The sequence below is a fragment of the Triticum dicoccoides genome, chromosome 4B (genome assembly GCF_002162155.2).
Source record: "Triticum dicoccoides isolate Atlit2015 ecotype Zavitan chromosome 4B, WEW_v2.0, whole genome shotgun sequence".
Lineage (NCBI taxonomy): Eukaryota > Viridiplantae > Streptophyta > Magnoliopsida > Poales > Poaceae > Triticum > Triticum dicoccoides.
The window spans coordinates 385,956,597-385,982,809 of NC_041387.1; the positions used below are offsets into that span (position 1 = coordinate 385,956,597).

Genomic DNA, 26,213 nt, shown 5'->3' on the forward strand with positions numbered 1-26,213 from the left:
AAGGCGCACGGGGCTGCTGCTGCTTGAAGGAGAAGAAGGTGCGGCGACATGTCGAAAGAAGAGGTCGGCCATGGTGTCCTGTGGAAGCAACAGAGAGAGATGAGTGGGGAAAGGAGAAGAAATAGAGAAAGGGAAGGGAGAACGGGGAGGAAGGGCGCGGTGGTGCTCATCTTGCTAACTGAAGGTTCGGACGTCGGCGGCAGATGGGAACGGCGACTTGGTGGCGCGAGGAGACGATGCCGAGCGCTCCTGCTCGGGCACAAACATGGAGGGGGAACGCGGGGCCGGGGCAGACAAGGGGTCTGAATCCGAATCCAACGGTGATGACCGAGCGGTTCGGGTTCGGGGCAAGTTTTGGACGCACGCGAGGGGTCTGAGAGAGGTCGACGAAGGCAAGGGGGGAATGCGGCAACTATGAACAGATGCAAACTTTATGAAAACATGCAGATGCAATGCGCATGATGTTATGAGATGAGATGCATGACATGAACAACATGCAAAATAAAAGACAAAAACCCAACCACAAAGGAAAAATCACAAGACATAGCCGGAAATGGCAAGAGTTGGAGTTATAATTATGGAAAGTTACATCCGGGGTGTTACAAGATGCTTATCGCCGATCTCCAAACCTTTGACCGACTTGATTCAGGAACCACAATTACTCTTGGTTGCTCAAGACTTTGGCTTGGTGAAGACAATTACTCTTTCACACTCAAACCAACACATATCCATATAAAGAGTGTGCAACTCTCAAGAGTAATAGTTACAAGAACTCTCAACTCATATTTACTATGATGCTCAACCACTATTTAAGTTTTGGCTCTCGATTTTCACTCTGTGGATTTTAGACTCAAATCTCTCAAAGATAGGTGCTCAAACAATCTACTCAGGATCTCAAGCGAAGTAGCCAACGAAAAACGTTGGAGCAGGATGGCTATTTATAGCCGCAACCTTCACAAATGGGAAATGACCATTTAGAACGCGCGGTTCAACCAATGGACAATCGACATGTTTCCAACGGTCGGGTTTGGAGCACACGTAAAGTAAGAACAAGTAAAGCTGACTCCTCGATCCGAAACATCTCTCTCGCAGCCTAGAAGAACAACGTCAAAGTGATTTCTCTCGGTCTTTCATAGGTTTCGCCTAAGCATCACAATAAACTTAAGTCTCGAATACCTATACCCCTCTTAATAGTACGGTGGTCATATGACTCAAATAAGAGAAAGAAGAACAATGAAACAAATGTTACATCTTTACTTCGTATTCAATCTTCTCGGCTGTAGTCATTTCTTCTCGGACATACCGAAGAACAGTTGCTTTAGTTCAGCAATAGTTTAAGGGGTCCACAACTGCACGCAATCTTCTCGGTATAGTTTCTTCTCGAAACATATCTCTCTTCTCTACAACGCAGATTCTTCTCGGTGAAGTTTATTTCAAACTTCTCGTCAAAATGTATCATTCTTCTTGATACATTAGGGACTATTTCTCTTTGTGTGCACTAGCAGACAAATCAGTCCCTCACTATTTCTAACAACAATCCCCAAAATCAAGGGGGCGAGACATGGCATCAACACTAGTGCATAGCAATATAATTGGAGTGGCTATGAAAATGTCATGTTAGGTAGGTATGATGACTGTTTTGAGCAGATGTGGGGTTTATGTGTAGGTGAACGATTCAGGCCCGCTTTAGTCATAAAAGACTCAAACACTACACAGCAATGTCATAGCATCATATTACATAAGACTCAGAAAAACGGATGGGTAGTTTGGCGGGGGTTACCCGTTGCGCATCGCAAACCACGAGGTGACACGTTCTGGTTTGCGACACAACTTGTGCTCGCTATAGGATACGCTTGTTTTTCTTTGTGGCTCTCAAAAACCCCACCTCCACTCCTTTGCATGATCCAGGGAAAGGAATAGAAGTTTGGCAAGAAAGCGAGCGGACTATACAAGGCAGCAAAGACGCATCAGAACAGGCACACGATCTAGGGTTCGGCCGCATCATGATCAATGCTTCCCGAAACGTCGTCCATCCACTCCCACAGTCCCACTGGGAGATTTGGGGATGCTGACATGCTGTAACGAGCCGGTGCGGCGCGGCTCTCAACACCCATCTGTCGAATCTTCATTCGTCCACTCAACAGACTGGACACAGGAAGCTGGGAGCTGGATTTATTCGATTCCACTCTTTCTCCGGATCAGATGCGCACAGCTGTAAGTAGCGATCAAGCTTAGCCTCACAACGTCCTGGTTCATGCGCTGCACAGCTCTAGGTAAAGCAATCAAATAACGGATCAAGATAACAGAGGGAGAATGGACACTACTCTGGATCAAGAAACTTAAACATGCCTAGACAGCTGCAAGTAAACAGACAACTGGTGTCCGGATAGTGGCAATTAAATACAACTCACAAACAATTGATGCTTTATAATTATTAAGAAAAGACAAGACGACATGGAACACAGCATAGCACCAGCATATATGAGCACGACTGGTGTAACAATCAACGTCAACACGGCATGGATGGCCTGGCCGACCTCTATAGTCGTGGATGCCACACCTCAATAACAAAAGCACATACTACCCCATTCCTAAATATAAGACGTTGGGGGCAGTTTACTAGTAGTACATACTCCCTCCGTCCCAAAATAAGTGTCAAAAAAAAGGCAGAATAAATTGCTGTGAGAATAATAATAAAAAGAACTCATCTCAATCACCAGGATTCGGAAATGAGCATGACAAAAAAGAAGGGGAACAGAGGTCGTGCACATCACTTTCTTTTTCTCATACAGTATTACATGTTGGGTCGACAACACATAGCAGTGGTGGTACAATAACAACATGCAAATAAGCATAGAGTCATTACAACACTGAAGAAGAGGAAGAAGAAGAAGAAAACAAGGCAAGACAGAAATATCTAATATGGAACAATTCTCTGACTTCTAATGCATAACTTGCGACACAGCAAGAGCACAAACTCATGAAAATATGCTGAATGAATAAATTAGGCAGGCCCCAACGGTGACTGACTGAAAAGCAGACCCAGATTTTTACCTCACCGCCCCTTGGGGTTCATGATCTGTGAGAACACGGCGCTCGGCGTCAGCCCATCCGAGTCAATGCTCGCGACACTTTGGTCACCCATGCTTAAGGAAGTTGTTGTGGTCGTAGTGGTGCTGGAATCAATTGATGGGTCATTCGGATCCTTCTTTCCAACCATCACGAGGGGAGTGCCCTCATCTGACATCCCACACCCAATGCTTCCACTCTCCTCCGCGCTTTCCTGCATCTGAAGAGCAAACTCCAAGTTCCAAAGCACATCTCCCATCGAAGGGCGCTCGATGCCATTGTCGGCAACACACTTCTCAGCCGTCTCGGCAAACTTCTTGAAGCACTGGGGAACAATCTTTCCCTTCAGGTAGGGATCAACAATCTGATCAAGAATTCCCTTCTTTTGGCAGTGCAGTGCCCACTCTGCCAAGCTAACTTCTTCCTTTGCAAGGGTGGGGTTCAAGGCAGGCCGAGCACAAAGGACCTCGAACAGCACCACACCAAACGAATACACATCAGATTTCTCAGTGAGCTGCTGCCTGCGGAAATATTCAGGATCTAGATAACCAAAACTGCCCTTGACAACTGTGCTCACATGTGTGTGATCCATCGATGGCCCAGTCTTGGACAGACCAAAATCTGAAACCTTGGCAACCCATTTCTCATCCAGGAGGATGTTTGTCGTCTTCACATCACGGTGGATAATGGTGTGCTTTGCACCGGTGTGAAGGTAGTGAAGCCCACGAGCTGCACCGATGCAGATCTCCAAACGCTGCCTCCAGCTAAGCGGTGCATTCTGGGTCTTGTATAGGTGCTCACGCAGAGTTCCATGAGCCATGTAGTCATAGACCAGGATCATCTCGTTCTTCTCCTCGCAGTAACCAATCAGAGACACAAGATGACGGTGCCGGAGCTTTGACAACATTTCAATTTCAGTCTGGAACTCATGTATGCCCTGCTCAGACAAGGGATTGCCACGCTTGATAGCCACCTTAGTTGTGCCCCCGTCAATCTCTCCATGGTAGACTTTACCGAACCCACCAACACCAAGGATCCGTGACTCATCAAAGTTTTTGGTTGCGGCCTTGATCTCTGCAAAGGAGAAATGGCGGCACAGGTTGGACGGCAAAGATGAAGCATAACTCCCTGTAGCATGCGACTTGGCTGAGCTTGAAGTGTGTGAATGGCCATACAGCGACAATGGCAGCCAACCAGAATGGCCGTCACTCATGCCGCTAGCCTTGGCCGCTTTCCTCCGACGCTTGCAGATGAAGCAGCAATATCCAAGCGCAAGCACTGCCAAACCTCCAATTACTCCACCAACAATAGGCGCGACTTTAGATTTCTTGTCTCCTGACCCGCTATGCGCTGGTGGATCAGCACTTGGGACAGGATTGAGCCCCACGAGGCTCCCATTAGTAAGTTGCAGCTTGAACACCTCCATCCCATTGAGAATAGCATCATAATACTGTGGCTTCGTCTCTGCATCTGGGTGTAGAGCCACCCAGAAATCCATAATCCCAGAACCAACAGTGCTCACCACATAGTCCTTGTATACTGGGGTACCAATACCATTGGGATCCGCCCACTGGATCACATCAGCACCTTCCATGGCAGTCTGGTTGTTGAGGTAGATGTTGAACACCCGCTGGTTGGGTTTAGTAAATGGGGATTGTATCTCACAGAAATGGAGCCTCACAAGGTATTGGTACCCAGCATCCACCTGCAATATCCAGGTGAGATTGTAGGCCATGTTTACACCCTTGTCTGGCCCCATTGATCGCGCCGTGGCATAGACATCCGAAGGTGCCACATATCCCGGCACATTGTCAGGGTAGGTGATTGTGACATTGGGATCGTTCTGGTACGATACCCCAGCCCCTGCACCATAGATGTAAGGCGTGTCGTCGTCCCATGACCGAGCCCCGCCGGAGTCCTTGGAAGGGGAGATGGCCTGGCCTCCGACGTTGAGCCGATACATGGTCTGCAGAGCAGCAGCAGGATCCATCTCGTATGGCTGGCTGTTGCCGTCACCGGTGACTAATTGCGGCGTGGCGAGGTCAAAGAGGTCGGGGGAGGAGACGACCTCGATGCCGTTGATGAAGGCGTAGGCGTTGGGGTGGCCCTTCTCCGGGGTGAAGGTGAGGTCGAGGTTCTGGCCGGTGACGTTGACAGAGAACTCGCGTACGATGTAGGCGAAGTTGAGCGCCGTGGTGGTCTGGTAGGCGCTGAAGTTGGAGAGGAGCGTGACCTTGGCGGCCGGGACGGAGACGGAGAAGAAGGCGTCGGCGGCGTCGCGATTGGAGTAGTTGGCCGGGTAGAAGTGCAGCCTGAGGAACTTGCGACCGGGGCCGAGCGGGAATGAGTAGGTGAAGGGCGCCGCCGAGACCCGCGCGGTGAGGTAGGGCACCTGCGGCACCGAGGGGTCCTGCGCCCCGGCGGTGGCCGAGGCCAGGTTGGGCGGCGCGTACTTGGACCCGGCGTCGCCGTCCCACTGGCGGCCGTCCGTGTCGTTCCCCTTCCCCGTGGCGCCGCAGTCGAGCAGGATGTCGTCCCGCGGCACGAACGGGGGCCCCGCCGAGGGCGCTGGCGCGGTCGCCCCCTGCGCCCACGCCGCGGGGGCAAGCGCCGCGGCGGCGGCCAGAGCCGCGAGGAGCAGGAGCGCGCATCTCGGGCCTCCTCTCATGGTTGGAGCTGTAGTAGCTTGCGTTTCGTCGCGGCTCACAGATCGCCCATCAAACGGCTCTCGGCACCGATCTGGGGTCGGATTTGCGTGCTGGCGGGAGAATCGGCGGGCAGCGCGTGGCGGAGGAGGTGAGATTTGAGGGGAAAGTGGTGGCCGAGGTGGTGGAGGGTGAGGGTGGCGTCAAGAGGAAGAAGGGGATGGGAGAGAGGTTTCGGGACTACGGGCGCCGCATTAAGTGGGGCTCGCCACCAACGGCAACGCCGACCAACTCCGCTCAGCTCTACGACTACTGCTGCCGCGCTTGCGCTGCTTCTTTTCACCGCCGCGGTAGCGTGCGTGCGTGTGTCACTCTCGTGGTCTGCTGTGTTCCGCTGGCCGGTGGGGGCGCCGAGACGACGGGCCCCGCGGAGCAGTGGAACGGTACGGCGCGGTGTGGTGACGGTGGAGGACAGCTGCCTCAGTTGCGCGTCCCGTTTTCCCCGGGCTTTTTTTAAAAAGCTTTTTCGGTATCGTCAAAATAAAAGAAAAGGTTTTCCTGTGGTGGGAACCGCGGCCATGTGCAGGGGAAGACGTGGGGCCCACTCGTCATGGACTGTTGACAGCAGTGCTGGTACCTAAGACGACGCGGGATTGCATGGGGTGGGGTCGAGTCAGGTAGTATAATGTGGACAGCCGATAGATTCGTGTTGTTAGCACCAGAACAGGGTCCCACTAGTCAGAGACCGTGGCTGCTGCTGCCAAATGCAAGCTGTGAGCCAGCCAACCCGGAATAAGCCACGGGATAGAGGGCCCACCAACGCCGGGTCGGGGCAATTAGTATTCGGTGCCGTTCGACAACCGAGAGGCCGACGCGGCGGGAGGAGGAAGCCGCACGTGGGCCCCGGTAACATGCAGCGGGATCAGGGATTTTTTTTAAGTATACTTGTATTCAAATCACAAAATGAGCTTTTTTTTAACAACAGAAGGCGCACAAGGCGCCAAACCTTTTCATTTCAGCTCAGTAACCACGTACAACATGAATTACAAAGCCCTGAAATTAGAAATTAGAGAAAAGAGAAACTACAGGGCAAGTCATATTTCGATGAGCTGAAGCGAAACAACATATGTCAGGTTCTACCATTGATTTTAGAACCTGAGGAGCTACATTATGAGCAATGCCATTGATCTCTCTAGAGATGTGAAATACCTGGGACTGAATATCTGAGGAGTAGCAGAAGAAATCAGCCAGAGCTAGAGCTTCTCTAATAGCCCAAGGAGTAGTAGATTAATCTTCAGCTAGCCGCCCGTGAGACAGATTGTCAGTAAAGAAAGTGGGCTGAGAAATGCATAGCCTTTTGGCCACCTGAGCTGCTAAAAGAATGGCCAAAGCTTCAGCTTGCAAAGGAGAATTTGTGATAATAGCAGAGGCTTGAATCTATACATTAACTTCCATCTGATCATGCGGCAAGGAGAGGTAAACACCAATACCAGTAGCAGCAGCACCTTGTGGTAAACCTGGGATTTTTTTGCACTAGAAAGCTGCATCAAAATATACTTTTGGCCCTGCTACTAGAAGGTCAGACTTAATTCTTCCCTGCAAAGGCATGTGATTAGTAGGAATTGAGGTACAGGTAGAGGTATGATTTTGAGGCTGTAAATGAGTATGTTGGACAAGATCATTTGCATCATTAGGCAGAGCAGTAGCAGCAATATGGACATGGTAAGGAAAAACTTTTTTACTGTCAAAAAGATGGTTGTTCCTAGCTTTCCAAAGACACCACATAAAATTAAGAATATTGGGGACAGAAGCATGCGGATGATTCATATTTATCAAAGCAAGGATAATGCTATCCATACTGGAAAAACTCTAAACTAACACATCTGTTCTAATGAACCACGGGTGAGAAAACCAAGCAGCTTTCACAAAATTACAAAGGAAGAACAGGTGCATTTCATCTTCTTGCTGGCCACATCTACTGCAAAATTGAGAAATGTCAATAGAGAAACGACCAGCCCTCAAACCTGTAGGCAGAGCTTTCCGAAGGAGTCTCCAGGCAAATGTTTGGACCCTTGGAATCATCATCTTTTGCTTCCAAATCATTTTGAGAAGATCTTTCACCTGCAAAGGAACTTGTGAAGGAGTATGTCTCTAATTGGCATGAATATCCTGCGGACAAAGTTTGTAAGTAGATTTCGAAGTACAAAGACCATTAGGAGTTAGATCCCAACAAAGAATATCTGGACTGTCCTCATGAATAATATCAGTTTGAATAATAGTAGAAGCTAAAGGCTGCTGGAAGAGATTGTTGATGAGATTAACATTCCAAGCTTTGTGATCAGGTAGCCAAAGATCCTTAACCAGAGAAGGGTAAATGTATCCATGAGGCTGAATGATGAGTTGATCATAGACAGAAGTCCAAAGAGGGCACCAAGGGGTACTCCAAATAGAGACATTACCTTGTGTCAACTGATAAAATGAATGAGCTTTGAACTTAGGCATCATCTTAAGGATGGAAGACCAAAAAGCTGGCTTTGGAGTTGTAGAACTAGCAGTCCAGATGGAAGCATCAGAAAAATACTTGGACTTGAGAACAAGATGAAGATGGGAAAGGGGGGCTTTTGCCAGGTGCCAAGCAGCCGCCAGGATCAGACCTTCATTAATAGCCTACAAATTTCGAACACCAAGTCCACCTTCTTGCTTTGAGTTACAAATATCCTTCCAAGCCCTAAGACAAAGACTCCTGCCAGAAATATTGTCCCTAACACCTGTCCACCAAAAAATCCTAATAATAGCAGTGAGTTTGTCTAAAAAATTCTTAGAAAACAAGATATTGGCCATATAGTAGACAGGTATAGCAGAGAAAACAGATCGAATCAGTTCAAGCCTAGCCGCATGAGAGAGCATGTTGGCCTTGTAAGTAGGCAACTTGTTTACAAATTTATCCAGGACAAAATTATAAGCTGCAGTTCTATTCTTAGACGGGAGAATAAGTGGATGACCAAGGTGGGAAAAACTGTTGTCAATATTAGGAACAGGAAATATCTGCTTTAACTCATGAATGACAGCTGGACTACCATGAGAACTAAACATTATGGCAGATTTGGTCATGTTTGGTGTTTGACCTGAAATGGAGCACAAATGGCGGATGAGTTGGGCCATTGAGGTAGCTTCCTGAACAGTAGCTTGCCCACAAATAAGCAAGTCGTCTGCAAACAACAGAGAGTGAATAGGGGTGCAATTTGGTCCAAGTGAAATTCCCTGCAGATTGTTAGTAGCAAGAGCCTCATTGAGAGCAAGAGACGACTCATTAATGGCAATCACAAACAAATAAGGGAACATAGGACAACCTTGACGAATACACCTAGAACTTCTAAATTTGTGCGAAGGTTGACCATTAATGACCACAGAAAATTAGGAGAAGAAATACACGTGTACATCAAATTTATGAAATGATCATGCAACCCTTTACGTGCTAGAGCAGAAACAATGAACTTCCATTCTAAACGATCGAAAGCTTTAGCAAGATCAATTTTAAGCATAAAGGCATGATTGTTCCAAGATTTAAGGGCAAAAGAGTGAGTGATTTCCTGCGCAATAATGATATTGTCACTAACTCTTATACCCTCAATAAGGGCTTGTTGAGCAGGGTCAATATAATCAGGAAGATGAGGCTTAAGACAATTGTGTTGGGAAACATAGCATGCAATTTCAAAAAAAATCCTACGCTCACGCAAGATCTATCTAGGAGATGCATAGCAACGAGAGGGGGAGAGTGTGTCTACGTACCCTCGTAGACCGAAAGCGGAAGCGTTTACTTAACGCGGTTGATGTAGTCGAACGTATTCTCGTTCCTACAGATCGAGTACCGAACGTACGGCACCTCCGAGTTCTGCACATGTTCAGCGCGATAACGTCCCTCGAGCTCTTGATCCAGCAGAGGGTCGAAGGAGTAGATGAGTTCCGTCAGCACGACGGCGTGGTGACGGTGATGGTGATGTGATCCACGCAGGGCTTCGCCTAAGCACCGCAAGAATATGACCGGAGGCATAAACTGAAGAGGGGGCGCCGCACACGGCTAACAATGTTTTATGTGTGTTCTAGCCGCCCCTCCCCACATATATATAGGTGGGAGGGGCAGGGGAACAGCCCTAGGGCACCCCAAGTAGGAGGAATCCTACTTGGGGGCCTAGTCCAATTCCCCCCCCCCTTACCATGTTTTCCAGAGAGGGAAGGAAGGGGGTGAGAGGAGGGAAGGAAGGGGGAGGCTGAATTGCCTCTCCTTCCTTCTCTCTTCCCCTTTTCCCTTCCCCTTCCTATTCGGCCAACAAGTGGGGCGTAGCAACCCATGTTGTCTGCTGCGTTTCCCCTCTTAGCCCAATAGGCTCATATCTTTGCCGGGGGGAGCCCGGAACCCTTTCCGGTGACAAGATATGTACCAGGTACCCCCTGGAACACTTCCGATGTCCAAATATCATCGTCCTATATATGAATATTTACCTCTCGACCATTTCGAGACTCCTCATCATGTCCGTGCTCTCATCAGGGACTCCAAACAACCTTCGGTCACCAAAACACATAACTCATATAATACAAATCGTCATCGAACGTTAAGCGTGCGGACCCTACGGGTTCGAGAACTATGTAGACATGACCGAGACACCTCTCCGGTCAATAATCAATAGCGGAACCTAGATGCTCATATTGGTTCCCACATATTCTACGAAGATCTTTATCGGTCGAACCGCAATGACAACATACGTTATTCCCTTTGTCATCGGTATGCTACTTGCCTGAGATTCAATCGTCGGTATCTTATACCTAGTTCAATCTCGTTACCAGCAAGTCTCTTTACTCGTTTTGTAATGCATCATCCCGCAACTAACTCATTAGTCACATTGCTTGCAAGGCTTCATATGATGTGGATTACCAAGAGGGCCCATAGATTCCTCTCCGATACTTGGAGTGATAAATCCTAATCTCGATCTATGCCAACCCAACAAACACCTTTGGAGATATCTGTAGAGCATCTTTATAATCACCCAGTTATATTGTGACGTTTGATAGCACACAAGGCATTCCTCCAGTAGCCGGGAGTTGCATAATCTCATAGTCGGAGGAATATGTATTTGACATGAAGAAAGTAGTAGCAATAAAACTGAACGATCATTATGCTGAGCTAACGGATGGGTCTTGTCCATCACATCCTTCTCCTAATGACATGATCCCCTTCATCAAATGACAACACATGTCCATGGCTAGGAAACTTAACCATCTTTGATCAGCGAGCTAGTCAAGTAGAAGCATACTAGGGACACGGTGTTTTGTCTATGTATCCACACATGTATCAAGTTTCCGGTTAATAAAATTCTAGCATGAATAATAAACATTTATCATGATATAAGGAAATATAAAATAACAACTTTATTATTGCCTCTAGGGCATATTTCCTTCAGTCTCCCACTTGCGCTAGAGTCAATAATCTAGTTTGCATCTCCATGTGATTTAACACCAATAGTTCACATATGTATCTGATTAATACCCATAGTTCACATCGCCATGTGACCAACAACCAAAGGGTTTACTAGAGTCAATAATCTAGTTCACACCGCTATGTGATTAACACCAAAGGGTACTAAGGTGTGATCATGTTTTGTTTGTGAGAGAAGTTTAGTCAACGGGTCTGTCATATTCAGAGCCGTATGTATTTTGCAAAAAAAATATGTCTACAATGCTCTGCATGGAGCTACTCTAGCTAATTGCTCCCACTTTCAATATGTATCCAGATCGAGACTTAGAGTCATCCAGATCGGTGTAAAAGCTTTGCATCGATGTAACTCTTTACGACGAACTCTTTATCACCTCCATAACCCAGAAATATTTTCTTAGTCCGCTTAGGTAACTAAGGATAACTTTAACCGTTGTCCTGTGATCCACTCCTGGATCACTATTGTACACCCTTGCCAAACTCTTGATAAGGTACACAATAGGTTTGGTACACAACATATCATACTTTATAGAACTTATGACTGAGGCATAGGGAATGACTTTCATTCTCTTTCTATTTTCTGTTGTGGTCGGGTTTTGAGTCTTACTCAACTTTACACCTTGCAACACAAGCAAGAACTCCTTCGTTGACTGTTCCATTTTGAACTATTTCAAAATCTTGTCAAGGTATGTACTCATTGAAAAATCTTATCAAGCGTCTTGATCTATCTCTATAGATCTTGATGCCCAATATGTAAGCAGCTTCACTAAGGTCTTTCTTTGAAAAACTCCTTTCAAACTCTCCTTTATGCTTTCTAGAAAATTCTACATCATTTTTTATCAACAATATGTCATTTGCATATACTTATCAGAAAGGTTGTAGTGCTCCCACTCACTTTCTTGTAAATACAGGTGTCGGTGTCAAAACCGGCGGATCTTGTGTAGGGGGTCCCGAACTGTGCGTCTAAGGCTAATGGTAACAGGAGGCGGGGGACACAATGTTTACCCAGGTTTGGGCCCTCTCTATGGAGGTAATACCCTACTTCCTGCTTGATTGATCTTGATGAATATGAGTATTACAAGAGTTGATCTACCACGAGATCGTAATGGCTAAACCCTAGAAGTCTAGCCTATGAGGTTATGATTGTTGTCCTACGGACTAATCCCTCCGGTTTATATAGACACCGGAGGGGGCTAGGGTTACACAAAGTCCGTTACAGAGAAAGGAATCTACATATCCGAATCGCCGAGCTTGCCTCCATGCAAAGGAGAGTCCCATCCGGACACGGGAAGAAGTCTTCTATCTTGTATCTTCATAGTCCAACAGTCCGGCCAAAAGATATAGTCCGGTTGTCTGAGGACCTCTTAGTCCAGGACTCCCTCAGTAGCCCCTGAACCAGGCTTCAGTGACGATGAGTCCGGCGCGCAGATTGTCTTCGGCATTGCAAGGCAGGTTCCTTCTCCAAATACTTCAAAGTACCTGACTTAAAGAGCGATATCCGGCTTTCCATTTAAAGTCACACTCCTCGGCTTCTGCACCTTCATGATTTCAGCTTCCATGTGTCGAGTGAATGCGAGAGGTCAGGTCATTTTTGCATTTACCACCTTGACCCCATGAGAAAATTGTCTATTTAAGGAGACGAGGATCTTCAGATCTAATCCACACCATCTCCCCCAATCGAGGAATCCTCTGAGCTTGCCCGCGAAAACCACCCCAACATGGCTAGCACTCCCAGCTCTTCCTCCTACTCTCATGGCCCCAAATAGGATGATTGGGTAAAGTGTTCTGTATCCCATGGCCAACTTGTGAAGCTGCAGGCCCAGGGATTTCTTCCCCCTGCAGATCTGGTCCCCGTTCGAGCCGGATTGGCTCTTTTGACGGTGGGAAGCAGGCAGAGAAGTTCCCCAACCCATCTAGGGGGGAACGAGTATGTTTTGTTCCCTATTTGTTGAGAGGCGTCGGATTTCCAATCCATCCGTTCCTCCGAGGGCTTCTGGAGCACTATGGCCTCCAACTGCACAACTTTACACCTGCCTCCATCCTGCATATTGCGGGTTATGTTGCTCTTTGCGAGCTATTTCTGGGCTGCGAGGCTCATTTTGAGTTATGGAAGAAGTTGTTTTGCCTCGTCCCTCGTAATCAGGAGGGATCAATATTCCAAGTGGGCGGAGCCGAGATATGGCGCATTGCCGGTACCGGATACCTATCGGGTACGCCGAAGAAGGCATCCAAAGAATGGCCTTCCGAATGGTTTTATGTTGAAGACGTATCCCTTCCTAACCCAATCCGGAGGGGTCTTCCTGAATATTCAAGTACTCCATTGAAGAAGCGCCTCAGCTGGCATCCTTGGAGCCCCAGGGAGGAAGATAGCATGGAAGTCCACCAGCTGATGAGCAAGATAAAGACGCTTGCTCAATCCGGATTGTCAATAGTCAAGGTTATGGCGATATCCATAATGCGAGGGGTTCAGCCACTCCAATACCGAGGGTGCCCTATGTGGCACTTCAATGGAGAAGATGATGCCACCCGCTATGGTCGGAAGGGTCCGGACACTTCCGCTGCTTTGGCAAAAATATTGTCCGGATTATAAAGGGGAGGAGGAGTTCATCCACATTAAGCCCAGGGATGGATTTTCCATGTACAACCCTCCCAGCTGGGTGAGTTTCCGTCCCACTACTTTACTCCATCAACTCCTTGAATCCTTTTTCATAAATATTAATCCGTCATTTATAACAGGAATGGCGGAAAGTCACCAGGGAAATCCACAGCCCCGCACCACAGCCAGAGGACCACAACCAGGCCCTTGATCCCGGATTCGAAGAGGATCTGGATATATTCGTGGAGCTCGGGGAAGGGGTGTTTTACCAGGCGAGCTGTACGGCACCGAAGTGGCCATCATTGCTGACTATCCGGGTCTCCTCCCTGTGTCGCATGTAAGTAATTAGGAGACTTGTCCTTTGGGAGAATTTCCCCCTTCCGCCTTACCCACCGCACTGTATTATGCTCTAAAGGGGAGGCGATCAGCGCGCCATGCTGCACCTGAGGCGGCGCGCAAGAAGGCGACGCCTACGACGGGCAGGCCTTCGAAGAGGAAGGCAAATAGAGATATGGCTGAGCCTTCATTGAAGAAGTATGGTTTTAAATATGCCCCATGGTCGTCATCTTAAAGTATGACCTTATCCGTTGTGTCTTATCAAGAAAAACATTTGCCGGACTGTGTCCTGGGATCCTATCGGTCATGCCTCTACTAGCCGGATTCCGGACCCTAACACGAGGGCTGAGGCTAACGCAGGAGTGACACCGGATTATCCTTTTGCGGGGGATTCGGATAAAGTATCCGCCACAAACTTAGAAGTGGAAAGCGCCATGAATCATCGGCGCCGGCGGGCCGCTCTTCGCGACCCTAGTTTTTTAGAAGAGGCTTTCAATGCCTTCCACTCGGGTGATGCATACATTTGAGCTGCTCGAGATGGGCTTTCCAGAGCCACAGATCAGTATCTAAAAGATATGCGGGTAAGTTCATACTTGCAAAATTCTGATAATTATATACCAGTAGCCCCTGAGACTTGAAGCAGTTTAACCAACTGATTTAAGGATCGTTGTATACCCAGGTGCTCAAAGAGAATAATGACATGTTGTCTCGAGAGCTGGAGGAGTGTCAAGCCCAGCTAACTGCTGCTACCACCGAACTGGAGAAATTGAAGAAGGCAGCGTCTCGTAATGTTCCCCTCTAGTGAGAAAACATGTTCATATACCAGGAGTATTAATACAGGTGCAAATATTATGACAGAGGCACCGAAGGTCGCACAAGCGGGAGGTCCAGGAGCACAAAGGCAACTGGCCACGGGCGAACGTATCCTGACACAGGTCAGGGTGGAGAAGAACAAACTCCAAGATGCCAACACCAAGCTCGGTGAAGAGCTCAAAGATGTGCGGGCCCAGCTATCTGACTCCGTAAAGGAGAATAAGAAGCTGCGAGGCGGCATATTTAGTATGTGTTCGGACTTACCTTTACGTAGTTCAGCAAGGAAAGAAACTGACAATAATTATGTCTGTAGGTATATTGACGGGCCGTCCCGAAGAGGAGGTGTCTGGATCGTCGAGCGATCTGCTACAAGAGTTGTCGCACATGCACGAGCGAGCTCGGCAGGTGATGCAAAGTATTGCTAAGGCCTTATGGCCATCCGACTCCCCTCCAGGAAGTATGGAGGGGCTTGTACAGCTACTCAAGGGAGTGATGACCCACAAGTGTAGGAGATCTATCGTAGTCCTTTCGATAAGTAAGAGTGTCGAACCCAACAAGGAGCAGAAGGAAATGATAAGCAGTTTTCAGTAAGGTTTTCTCTGCAAGCACTGAAATTGTAGGTAATAGATAGTTTTGGAAAAGATAAATAGTAACGAGCAAAAAGTAAATAAAGTAAATAAAGTGCAACAAGGTGGCCCAATCCTTTATGTAAAAAGGATAAGCCTGGACAAATTTTAATAATGAAGAAGGAGCTCCCGAGGACACATTGGGAATTATTGTCAATCTAGTTTTCATCACGTTCATAAGATTCGCGTTCGGTACTTTGATAATTTGATATGTGGGTGGACCGGTACTTGGGTACGGCCCTAACTTGGACAAGCATCCCACTTATGATTAACCCCTATTGCAAGCATCCGCAACTACAAAAAGGAGTATTAAGATAAACCTAACCACGGCATTAAACATATGGGTCCATATCAACCCCTAACGAAGCAACGCATAAACTAGGGTTTAAGCTTCTGTTACTCTAGCAACCCATCATCTACTTATTACTTCCCCATGCCTTCCTCTAGGCGCAAATAATGGTGAAGTGTCATGTAGTCGACGTTCACATAACACCACTAGAGGAAAAGACAACATACATCTCATCAAAATATCGAACGAATACCGAATTCACATGACTACTAATAGCAAGACTTCACCCATGTCCTTAGGAACAAACGTAACTACTCACAAAGCATATTCATGTTCATAATCAGAGGAGTAATAATATGCATAAAGGATCTGAACATATGATCTTCCACCAAGTAAACCAACTAGCATCAACTACAAGGAGTAATCAACACTACTAGCAACCTACAGGTACCAATTTGCGGTTTTGATACAAGATTGGATACAAGAGATGAACTAGGGTTTTGAGAGGAGATGGTGCTGGTGAAGATGTTGATGGAGATTGACCCCCTCCCGGTGAGAGGATCGTTGGTGATGACGTTGGTGATGATTTCCCCCTCCCGGAGGGAAGTGTCCCCGGCAGAACAGCTCCGCCAGAGCCCTAGATTGATTCCGCCAAGGTTCCGCCTCGTGGCGGCGGAGTTTTGTCCCGTGAGCTTGCCCACGATTTTTTCCAGGGTAAAAGTGATGATATAGCAGAAGATGGACGTCGGAGGCCCACCAGGGGGCCCAGAAGATAGGGGGCGCCCTATAGGGGGGGCGCCCCTGTCTCCTTGACAGGGTGTGGGCCCCCTAGCCTATTTCTTTTGCTCATAAATTCTTATTAAATCTAAAAAGTTGTTTCGTGGAGTTTCAGGACTTTTGGAGTTGTGCAGAATAGGTTTCCAACGTTTGCTCCTTTTCCAGCCAGAATTCCAGCTGCCCCCCCTCTTCATGGTAAACCTTGTAAAATAAGATAGAATAGCCATAAGTATTGAGATATAATGTGTAATAACAGCCCATAATGCAATAAATATCGATATAAAAGCATGATGCAAAATGGACGCATCAACTCCCCCAAGCTTAGACCTCGCTTGTCCTCAAGCGGAAGCCGAAATCGAAAAATATGTCCACATGTTTAGAGATAGAGGTGTCGATAAAAATAAAATACGGACATGAGGGCATCATGATCATTCTAATAACAGAAACATATATAGATTTTGTCATATGATTTCCTATGCTCAAGTAATAAGCAATTCACAATGTCAAGTATGGTTCAAAAACTTCATTGGGAACTAACAAACTATAATCTCAGTCATTAAAGCAATTGCAATTTATCATAACATCAGAAAGAGTCAATAATAGAGCTTTTCAGCAAGCTCACATACTCAATTATCTCGTAGTGTCCTATAATTGTTAACACTCACACTATACTCGTGGTTATAGAGTTTCAGCGGACACTGAGAAAGATTGGGGCTTGTTGTGTTGCCTCCCAACGTATTCACCTTTAGGTGATGTCAACTATAATAGCCCATGCTAACTTACATCCAATTGGATATATATATATATATATATCATGATCTTTCAAACACGAAGAGCTTGCCAAAGGATAAAATGAAAAAGGGAAAGGTGAGGATCACCTTGACTCAAGCATAAACTAAAAACATGAAATAAAAGATAAGCCCTTCACAGAGGGAAGCAGAGGTTGTCATGCGCGTTTAGGGTTGATGCATGAAATCTCAATGCAAAAGAACATCACTTTATATTGCCCCTTGTATGTGGACCTTTATTATGCGGTCCATCGCTTTTATTACTTCCACAACAAGTTCGTACAAAGCTGATTTTCTCCGCACTAATAATTCATACATATTTAGAGAGCAATTCTTATTACTTGCACCGATGACAACTTACTTGAAGGATCTTACTCAATCCATAGGTAGATATAGTGGACTCTCATGGCAAAACTGGGAGGATGTTTGGAAGCACAAGTAGTATCTCTAATTGGTGCAAGAATTTTGGCTAGCATGAGGGGGAAAGGCAAGCTCGACATGTTTGGAAGGTTAATGACAATATACCTTAACTGAGATGTCAGAAAACATAAACCATTACATTGTCTTCCTTGTCCAATGTCAACTCTTTTAGCATGTCATATTTAATGAGTGCTCCCAATTATAAAAGGTGTCCAAGATAATGTATTTATATGTGAACCCCTCTTTCCTTATCACTTCCTATTAATTGCAGCGATGACCAAGACTACGTTCATCAACTCTCAACAATTTTTATGCCTCATACTTTCTATGTGTGAAGTTATCACTATCCATAAGATCAATATGAAAGCCCTTGACTCAACACTAATCTTTATTATAGATAGCACACTGACTCGATTACATAATGAGATCACAATGCAAAACTCAAAACTACTTGATATCAAAACTTCAAACTACTAGATCAAAATACTACTAAAAGGATCGAACTAAATAAAGCGGTAAAGATAGGAGTGTGATGGTGATACGATACCGGGGCAACTCCCCCAAGCTTGGCAGTTGCCAAGGGGAGTGCCCATACCCATGTGATTATTTCCTTGGAGGTGATGGAGGTGGTGATGATGACGGTGGATAATCGCACATCGAGCATAAAAGCTCCTCCAACTTGCGGATAATGCCCTTGAGCCCAACCATATGATCCTTCAACAAAGTATTCTCCTGTGTGAGGTACTTGTTCTGTATGCGGGCTAACTCAATCATCTTGAAAGCTTCAATCTATGTTGGAGTGAAAAGGTTAGGTAAAGGTTGAGGGATGTCTTCTTCTTTCACCACCGGAGCTTGAACCTCCATGGCCTTCTTGATCCCTTCATCCTTGTTGATCTCTTCTGGTTCCTCTCTTTTCAGCTCTATCCTCAATAGCCAAGCATCCTTGTCTTCGTTGTTGGAGGAGGGAGAAGTCATGGTGCTCTAAATCTGCAACGGAAACAGCTCAAAACGAAAACAGAGGATATTTGCATGATACGGTGGTCAAAACCTTCGGGAGTATATATAATGAATTTTTACCAACCAAAATACGTAACATACAAGAAAACGGAGTCTGGGAGGCACACGAGGTGCCCACGAGACAGGGGAGCGCGCCCTCCACTCTCGTGGGGGCCTCGTGTCCCGTTCGGACTACTTCTTTCTTCCTAAAATTCTTAAATAATCCAAAACTAATGAAAATTTCCATTAAAGTTATTTTGGAGTCGGTTTACTTACCGTACCACATACCTATGCCTTTTTGGAATCTGGAACGTTCTGGAAAGTGTCCCTTATGTATTCCTCAGGGGATATGGTTTCAATAATATTAGTTTCAACATTGATAGGATTACCTGAAATATAATGTTTAATTCTTTGACCGTTTACCACCCTCGGATTTGTGCCCTCGAAGTTGTTGATTTTTATAGCACCAGAACGATAGACCTCCTCGATAACATAGGGACCTTCCCATTTTGAGAGAAGTTTTCCTGCAAAAAATCTTAAACAAGAGTTGAACAATAACACATAATCTCCTACGTTAAACTCACGCTTTTGTATCCTCTAATCATGCCAGCATTTGACTTTTTCTTTGAAAAACTTGGCATTCTCATATGCTTGGGTTCTCCGTTCATCAAGTGAACTAATATCAAATAACCTCTTCTCACCGGCAAGTTTGAAATCATAATTGAGCTCCTTAATAGCCCAATATGCTTTATGTTCAAGTTCAAGAGGTAAATGACATGATTTTCCATAAACCATCTTATATGGAGACATACCCATAGGATTTTTGTATGCAGTTCTATAGGCCCATAATGCATCATCAAGTTTTTTGGACCAATTTTTCCTAGATCTGTTCACAGTCTTTTGCAAAATTAATTTGAGCTCTCTATTGCTCAACTCTACTTGACCACTAGACTGCGGGTGATAAGGAGATGCGATTCTATGATTGACATCATACTTAGCAAGCATCTTACGGAAAGCACCATGAATAAAATGTGAACCACCATCAGTCATAAGATATCTAGGGACTCCAAACCTTGGAAAAATAACTTCTTTAAGCATTTTAATAGAAGTGTTATGATCAGCACTACTAGTTGGAATAGCTTCTACCCACTTAGTAACTTAATCAACAGCAACTAAAATATGTGTATAACCATTAGAGGCAGGAAAAGGTCCCATATAATCAAAGCCCCAAACATCAAACAGTTCAATAACAAGAGAATAATTCATAGGCATTTCTTGACGTCTACTAATGTTACCTATTCTTTGACATTCATCACAAGATAAGACAAACTTACGATCATCTTTGAAGAGAGTAGGCCAATAAAAACCAGATTGTAGTACCTTGTGTGCAGTTCTATCTCCAGCGTGGTGCCCTCCATAGGATTCAGAGTGACACTTGCATAGGATCTGTTCCTGTTCATGCTCAGGGACACAACGTCTAATAACACCATCTACTCCTTTATAAAGGTGTGGATCATCCCAGAAGTAATGTCCTAAATCATAAAAGAACTTTTTCTTTTGCTGGTATGTGAAACTAGGCGGTATACATTTAGCAACAATGTAATTAGCATAGTCGGCATACCAAGGAGCAGTAGAGAAGCATTGACGACCGCTAATTGTTCATCAGGAAAGCTATCATTAATAGGTAGTGGGTCATCAAGAACATTCTCTAACCTAGACAGGTTGTCTGCAACGGGGTTCTCAGCTCCCTTTCTATCAATAATGTGCAAGTCAAATTCTTGGAGCAAGAGAACCCATCTAATGAGTCTAGGCCTAGCATCTTTCTTTTCCATAAGATATTTAATAGCAACATGATCAGTGTGAATAGTAACTTTGGAATCAACAATATAAGGTCTAAACTTATCACATGCAAACACAACTGCTAAGAACTCTTTTTCAGTAGTAGCATAATTTCTCTGGGCAGTATCAAGAGTCTTACTAGCATACTGGATAACATTCAATTTCTTATCGACTCTTTGCCCTAAAACAGCACCTACAACATAATCACTAGCATCGCACATAATTTCAAAAGGTAAATTCCAATCAGGTGGCTGAACAATAGGTGCAGTGATCAAAGCTTTCTTAAGTGTTTCAAATGCTTCTACACAATCATCATCAAAGACAAAAGGAATATCTTTTTGCAATAAATTAGTCAAAGGCCTAGAGATTTTAGAAAAGTCCTTAATGAACCTCTTATAAAAGCCGGCGTGACCAAGGAAACTTCTTATACCTTTTATGTCCTTGGGACATGGAATCTTTTCAATAGCATCAACTTTGGCTTTATCAACTTCAATACCTCTCTCGGAGATCTTGTGCCCCAAGACAATGCCTTCATTAACCATAAAGTGACACTTTTCCGAACTCATGACGAGACTAGTGTCTTCGCATCTCTGCAAAACTCGATCAAGGTTCCTCAAACAATCATCAAAAGAGGATCCATAGACGGAGAAATCATCCATGAATACCTCACAAATCTTTTCACAAAAATCAGAAAATATAGCCATCATGCATCTTTGAAAGGTAGCAGGTGCATTACATAAACCAAAAGGCATACGTCTATAAGCAAAAGTACCAAAAGGGCAAGTAAAAGTAGTTTTAGATTGATCCTTCGCTGATATAGGTATCTGAGAGAAACCGGAATAACCATCTAGAAAGCAAAAGTGTGTGTGTTTGGATAGCCTTTCTAGCATTTGATCAATAAAAGGTAAAGGGTAATGATCTTTCTTAGTAGCTTTATTTAACTTACAAAAATCAATTACCATCCTATAACCTGTAATAATTCTTTGCGGGATCAATTCATCTTTATCATCAACGGTAATACCTCCCTTTTTAGGGACACAATGGATAGGGCTTACCCATTCACTATCAGCAACGGGATAAATAATACCTGCCTCAAGGAGCTTTAGAATCTCCTTTCTTACCACTTCCTTCATTTTGGGATTTAATCGTCTTTGAGGATCTCTAACTGGCTTGGCATCTTTCTCTACTGAAATTTTGTGTTGACATAATGTGGGACTAATGCCCTTAAGATCATCCAGAGTATATCCAATAGCGGCTCGGTGCTTCTTCAGAGTTTTCAATAATCTTTCTTCTTCTTTCTCTGAAAGGTTAGCACTAATAATAACAGGATATATTTCTTTTTCATCAAGATAAGCATACTTAAGATTATCAGGTAATGGTTTGAGTTCAAACACGGGATCATCCTTGGGTGGAGGAGGATCCCCAAGAATTTCAACGGGAAGGTTATGTTTCAGCATAGGTTCCTGTTTAAGGAACACTTCATCTATTTCTTCCCTTTCCTTCATAAACATATCGTTTTCATGGTCTAGCAAATATTGTTCTAACGGATCAGTTGGAGGAACAACAATGGAAGCAAGACCAATAATTTCATCCTTACTAGATGGTTCCCTTTCACGAGGTTGTCTACTAAACTTGGCAAAATTAAACTCATAAGACATACCATCTATGCCAACAGTGACAATATTCCTTTCACAATTAATCTTAGCACTAGCTGTATTCAAGAAGGGGTCTACCAAAAATAATGGGACAAAAATCATCTTGTGGGGAAGCAAGAACAAGAAAATCGGCAGCGTATTTAACCTTCCCACACAAAACTTCAACATCTCTAACAATCCCAATAGGTTTGATGGTATCCCTATTAGCAAGCTTAATTGTAACATCAATGTCTTCTAATTCAACAGGTGCAATATCGTGCATAATTTCTTTATAAAGATCATAAGGTATCGCACTAGCACTAGCACCCATATCACATAAGCCATGATAACAATGATCTCCTATTTTAACAGAAATAACAGGCATGCCTACAACAGGTCTACGTGTCTTAGTATCAGGTCTAGCAATATTAGCAGTCTCACCCAAGAAAGAAATAACATGCCCATCTAAATCCTCATCCAAGAGATCTTTAACCATAACAATACTAGGTTCAACATTAATTTGCTTAGGAGGTGTATAGGTCCTAGTATTACTCTTACGAACAACAGTTGAAGCTTTAGCGTGATCTTTTATCCTAACAAGAAAAGGAGGTTTTTCAACATAAGCAGTAGGAACAATAGGATCACTATATGTAATAGTCTTTTCTTCGACTGTAATAGGTTCAACTACTTTCACTTCAACAGGAGGATTATATTTAAACCACTTCTCTTTAGGGAGATCAACGTGAGTAGCAAAAGATTCACAAAAAGTAGCTACTATCTCAGAGTCAAGTCCATACTTAGAGCTAAATCCACGGAAAGCATCGGTATCCATAAAAGATTTAACACAATCGAACTTAGGTGTCATACCTGACTCCTTACCATCGTCGGAACCCCAATCTTCAGAGTTGCGTTTAATTCTTTGCAATAAGTCCCATTTGAAATCAATAGTTTTCAGCATATAAGAACCAGCACAGGAAGTATCGAGCAGGTTGTGATTATCAAGAGAAAGTCGAGCATAAAAATTCTGAATAATCATTTCCCGAGAGAGTCATGATTGGGGCATGAATACAACATTGACTTAAGCCTCCCCCAAGCTTGAGCGATGCTTTCTCCTTCGCGAGGCCAGAAATTATATATGTAATTATGGTCACGATGAACAAGATGCATAGGATAAAACTTCTAGTGAAATTCCAACTTCAATCGCTTATAATTCCAAGATCTCGTATCATCACATAGCCTATACCATGTCATTGCATATCCCTTCAAAGATAAAGGGAAGACCTTCCTTTTGACAACATCATTGGGAATACCTGCAAGCTTAAATAATCCACAAACTTCATCCACAAAGATAAGGTGTAAATCGGGATGCAATGTTCCGTCTCCTGCAAAAGGATTAGCTAGTAGTTTTTCTATCATACCCAAAGGAATCTCAAAGTGAATATTTTCATAAAGTTCAGTAGGTTGAGGAGCATCTCTTTGCTCTTCTGGTTGGGGTGAAGACACCTCAAACAAGCCCCTCAAAGGATTAGTTTCCATAGTGACAAGTAACAGAAAATTTCAGCACACTATATAAATGTTTCCTTACCAAGTTCCACTCACCAAAAGCGCTGCACTCCCCGGCAACGGCGCCAGAAAAGAGTCTTGATGACCCACAAGTGTAGGGGATCTATCATAGTCTTTTTGATAAGTAAGAGTGTCGAACCCAACGAGGAGCAGAAGGAAATGATAAGCGGTTTTCAGTAAGGTTTTCTCTGCAAGCACTGAAATTGTAGGTAATAGATAGTTTTGTGAAAAGATAAATAGTAACGAGCAAAAAGTAAATAAAGTAAATAAAGTGAAGCAAGGTGGCCCAATCCTTTATGTAGCAAAGGATAAGCCTGTACAAATTCTAATAATGAAGAAGGAGCTCCCGAGGACACATTGGGAATTATCGTCAAGCTAGTTTTCATCACGTTCATAAGAATCGCGTTCGGTACTTTGATAATTTGATATGTGGGTGGACCGGTACTTGGGTACTGCCGTAACTTGGACAAGCATCCCACTTATGATTAACCCCTATTGCAAGCATCCGCAACTACAAAAAGGAGTATTAAGGTAAACCTAACCACAGCATTAAACATATGGGTCCATATCAACCGCTAACGAAGCAACACATAAACTAGGGTTTAAGCTTCTGTCACTCTGGCAACCCATCATCTACTTATTACTTCCCCATGCCTTCCTCTAGGCCCAAATAATGGTGAAGTGTCATGTAGTCGACGTTCACATAACACCACTAGAGGAAAAGACAACATACATCTCATCAAAATATCGAACGAATACCGAATTCACATGACTACTAATAGCAAGACTTCACCCATGTCCTCAGGAACAAACGTAACTACTCACAAAGCATATTCATGTTCGTAATCAGAGGAGTAATAGTATGCATAAAGTATCTGAACATATGATCTTCCACCAAGTAAACCAATTAGCATCAACTACAAGGAGTAATCAACACTACTAGCAACCCACAAGTACCAATTTGTGGTTTTGATACAAGATTGGATACAAGAGATGAACTAGGGTTTTGAGAGGAGAGGGTGCTGGTGAAGATGTTGATGGAGATTGACTCCCTCCCGATGAGAGGATCGTTGGTGATGATGTTTGTGATGATTTCCCCCTCCCGGAGGGAAGTGTCCCCAGCAGAACAGCTCCGCCAGAGCCCTAGATTGATTCCGCCAAGGTTCCGCCTCGTGGCGGCGGAGTTTTGTCCCGTGAGCTTGCCCACAATTTTTTCCAGGGTAAAAGTGATGATATAGCAGAAGATGGACGCCGGAGGACCACCAGGGGGCCCAGGAGATAGGGGCCCGTGCCCTATAGGGGGGCGCGCCCCCTGTCTCCTGGACAGGGTGTGGGCCCCCTAGCCTATTTCTTTCGGTCATAAATTCTTATTAAATCCAAAAGGTTGTTTCGTGGAGTTTCAGGACTTTTGGAGTTGTGCAGAATAGGTTTCCAATGTTTGCTCCTTTTCCAGCCAGAATTCCAGCTGCCAGCATTCCCCCTCTTCATGGTAAACCTTGTAAAATAAGAGAGCATAGCCATAAGTATTGAGATATAATGTGTAATAACAACCCATAATGCAATAAATATTGATATAAAAGCATGATGCAAAATGGACGTATCAGGGAGCGCGGCGACGCTTCTGACTATGGAACATATCGGCCTGCCGGGAAGGTGCGCGAGAGGCCTGGGCGATGGTGAAAACTCGGTATACCAAGCTCGACCCAAATCACATGGCCCGGGTCGAACCTGTAGGGTCAAATGGGGAAGAAATTCATGTTAGTTTGGTATATGACCAGGTACAAGTAGCCGCCACATATTCCCAACAGGATTGTAGGCTAGATAGCATGATGGATGGCATAGAGGAAGAAGTGTTTGAGTCTAAGTGACTATGTACTTCATTTGACAAATTATGTCTCTAGCTGAATTGTAAAACGCTTGTCATGGCAGACCTTTTCGCTTCAACCTCTGGACCCGAAGGTGCAGAGTGCTTCCGAATACCCACTCAGTAATATAAACCGGGGTATGCATGGAAACCATGTGTAGGGGTCATAGTTGCTTGAACAGACAAGTATCCGTCTAGTTATGTTATATTTGATCGTAAGAAACATCTTCCAGAGAGAATAGTTCCATTAAGGGTTCCTTTCCCTGGGTAAGCATGCATTAATGTGCATGTCCGGAATGTGTTTGAAAAAACCATGGCGTACATAACATCTGGGGGTTCATAATGTGATAGGTAAAAAAACATCTTTAGTCCTCCGACCGAATATTCCCTTAAGAGCGCTAGCTTTCGGCTTCACCCAGTCTGAGGTACACATCTGGATGACCCGGCAATAACAATCGCAGAGGTGCTCT

The 26,213-nt window shown here is 44.7% G+C and overlaps 1 protein-coding gene across 1 annotated transcript; it reads right to left on the bottom strand.

Annotated features, from left to right (window-relative positions):
* Positions 1–2,746: 2,746 nt before the first annotated feature.
* LOC119296241 (receptor-like protein kinase FERONIA) lies at positions 2,747–6,016 on the bottom strand. Its single transcript, XM_037574637.1, has one exon. The coding sequence runs from the start codon at positions 5,735–5,737 to the stop codon at positions 3,056–3,058; it is 2,682 nt and encodes an 893-aa protein (XP_037430534.1). The 5' UTR covers positions 5,738–6,016; the 3' UTR covers positions 2,747–3,055.
* Between the last annotated feature and the right edge of the window lie 20,197 nt (positions 6,017–26,213).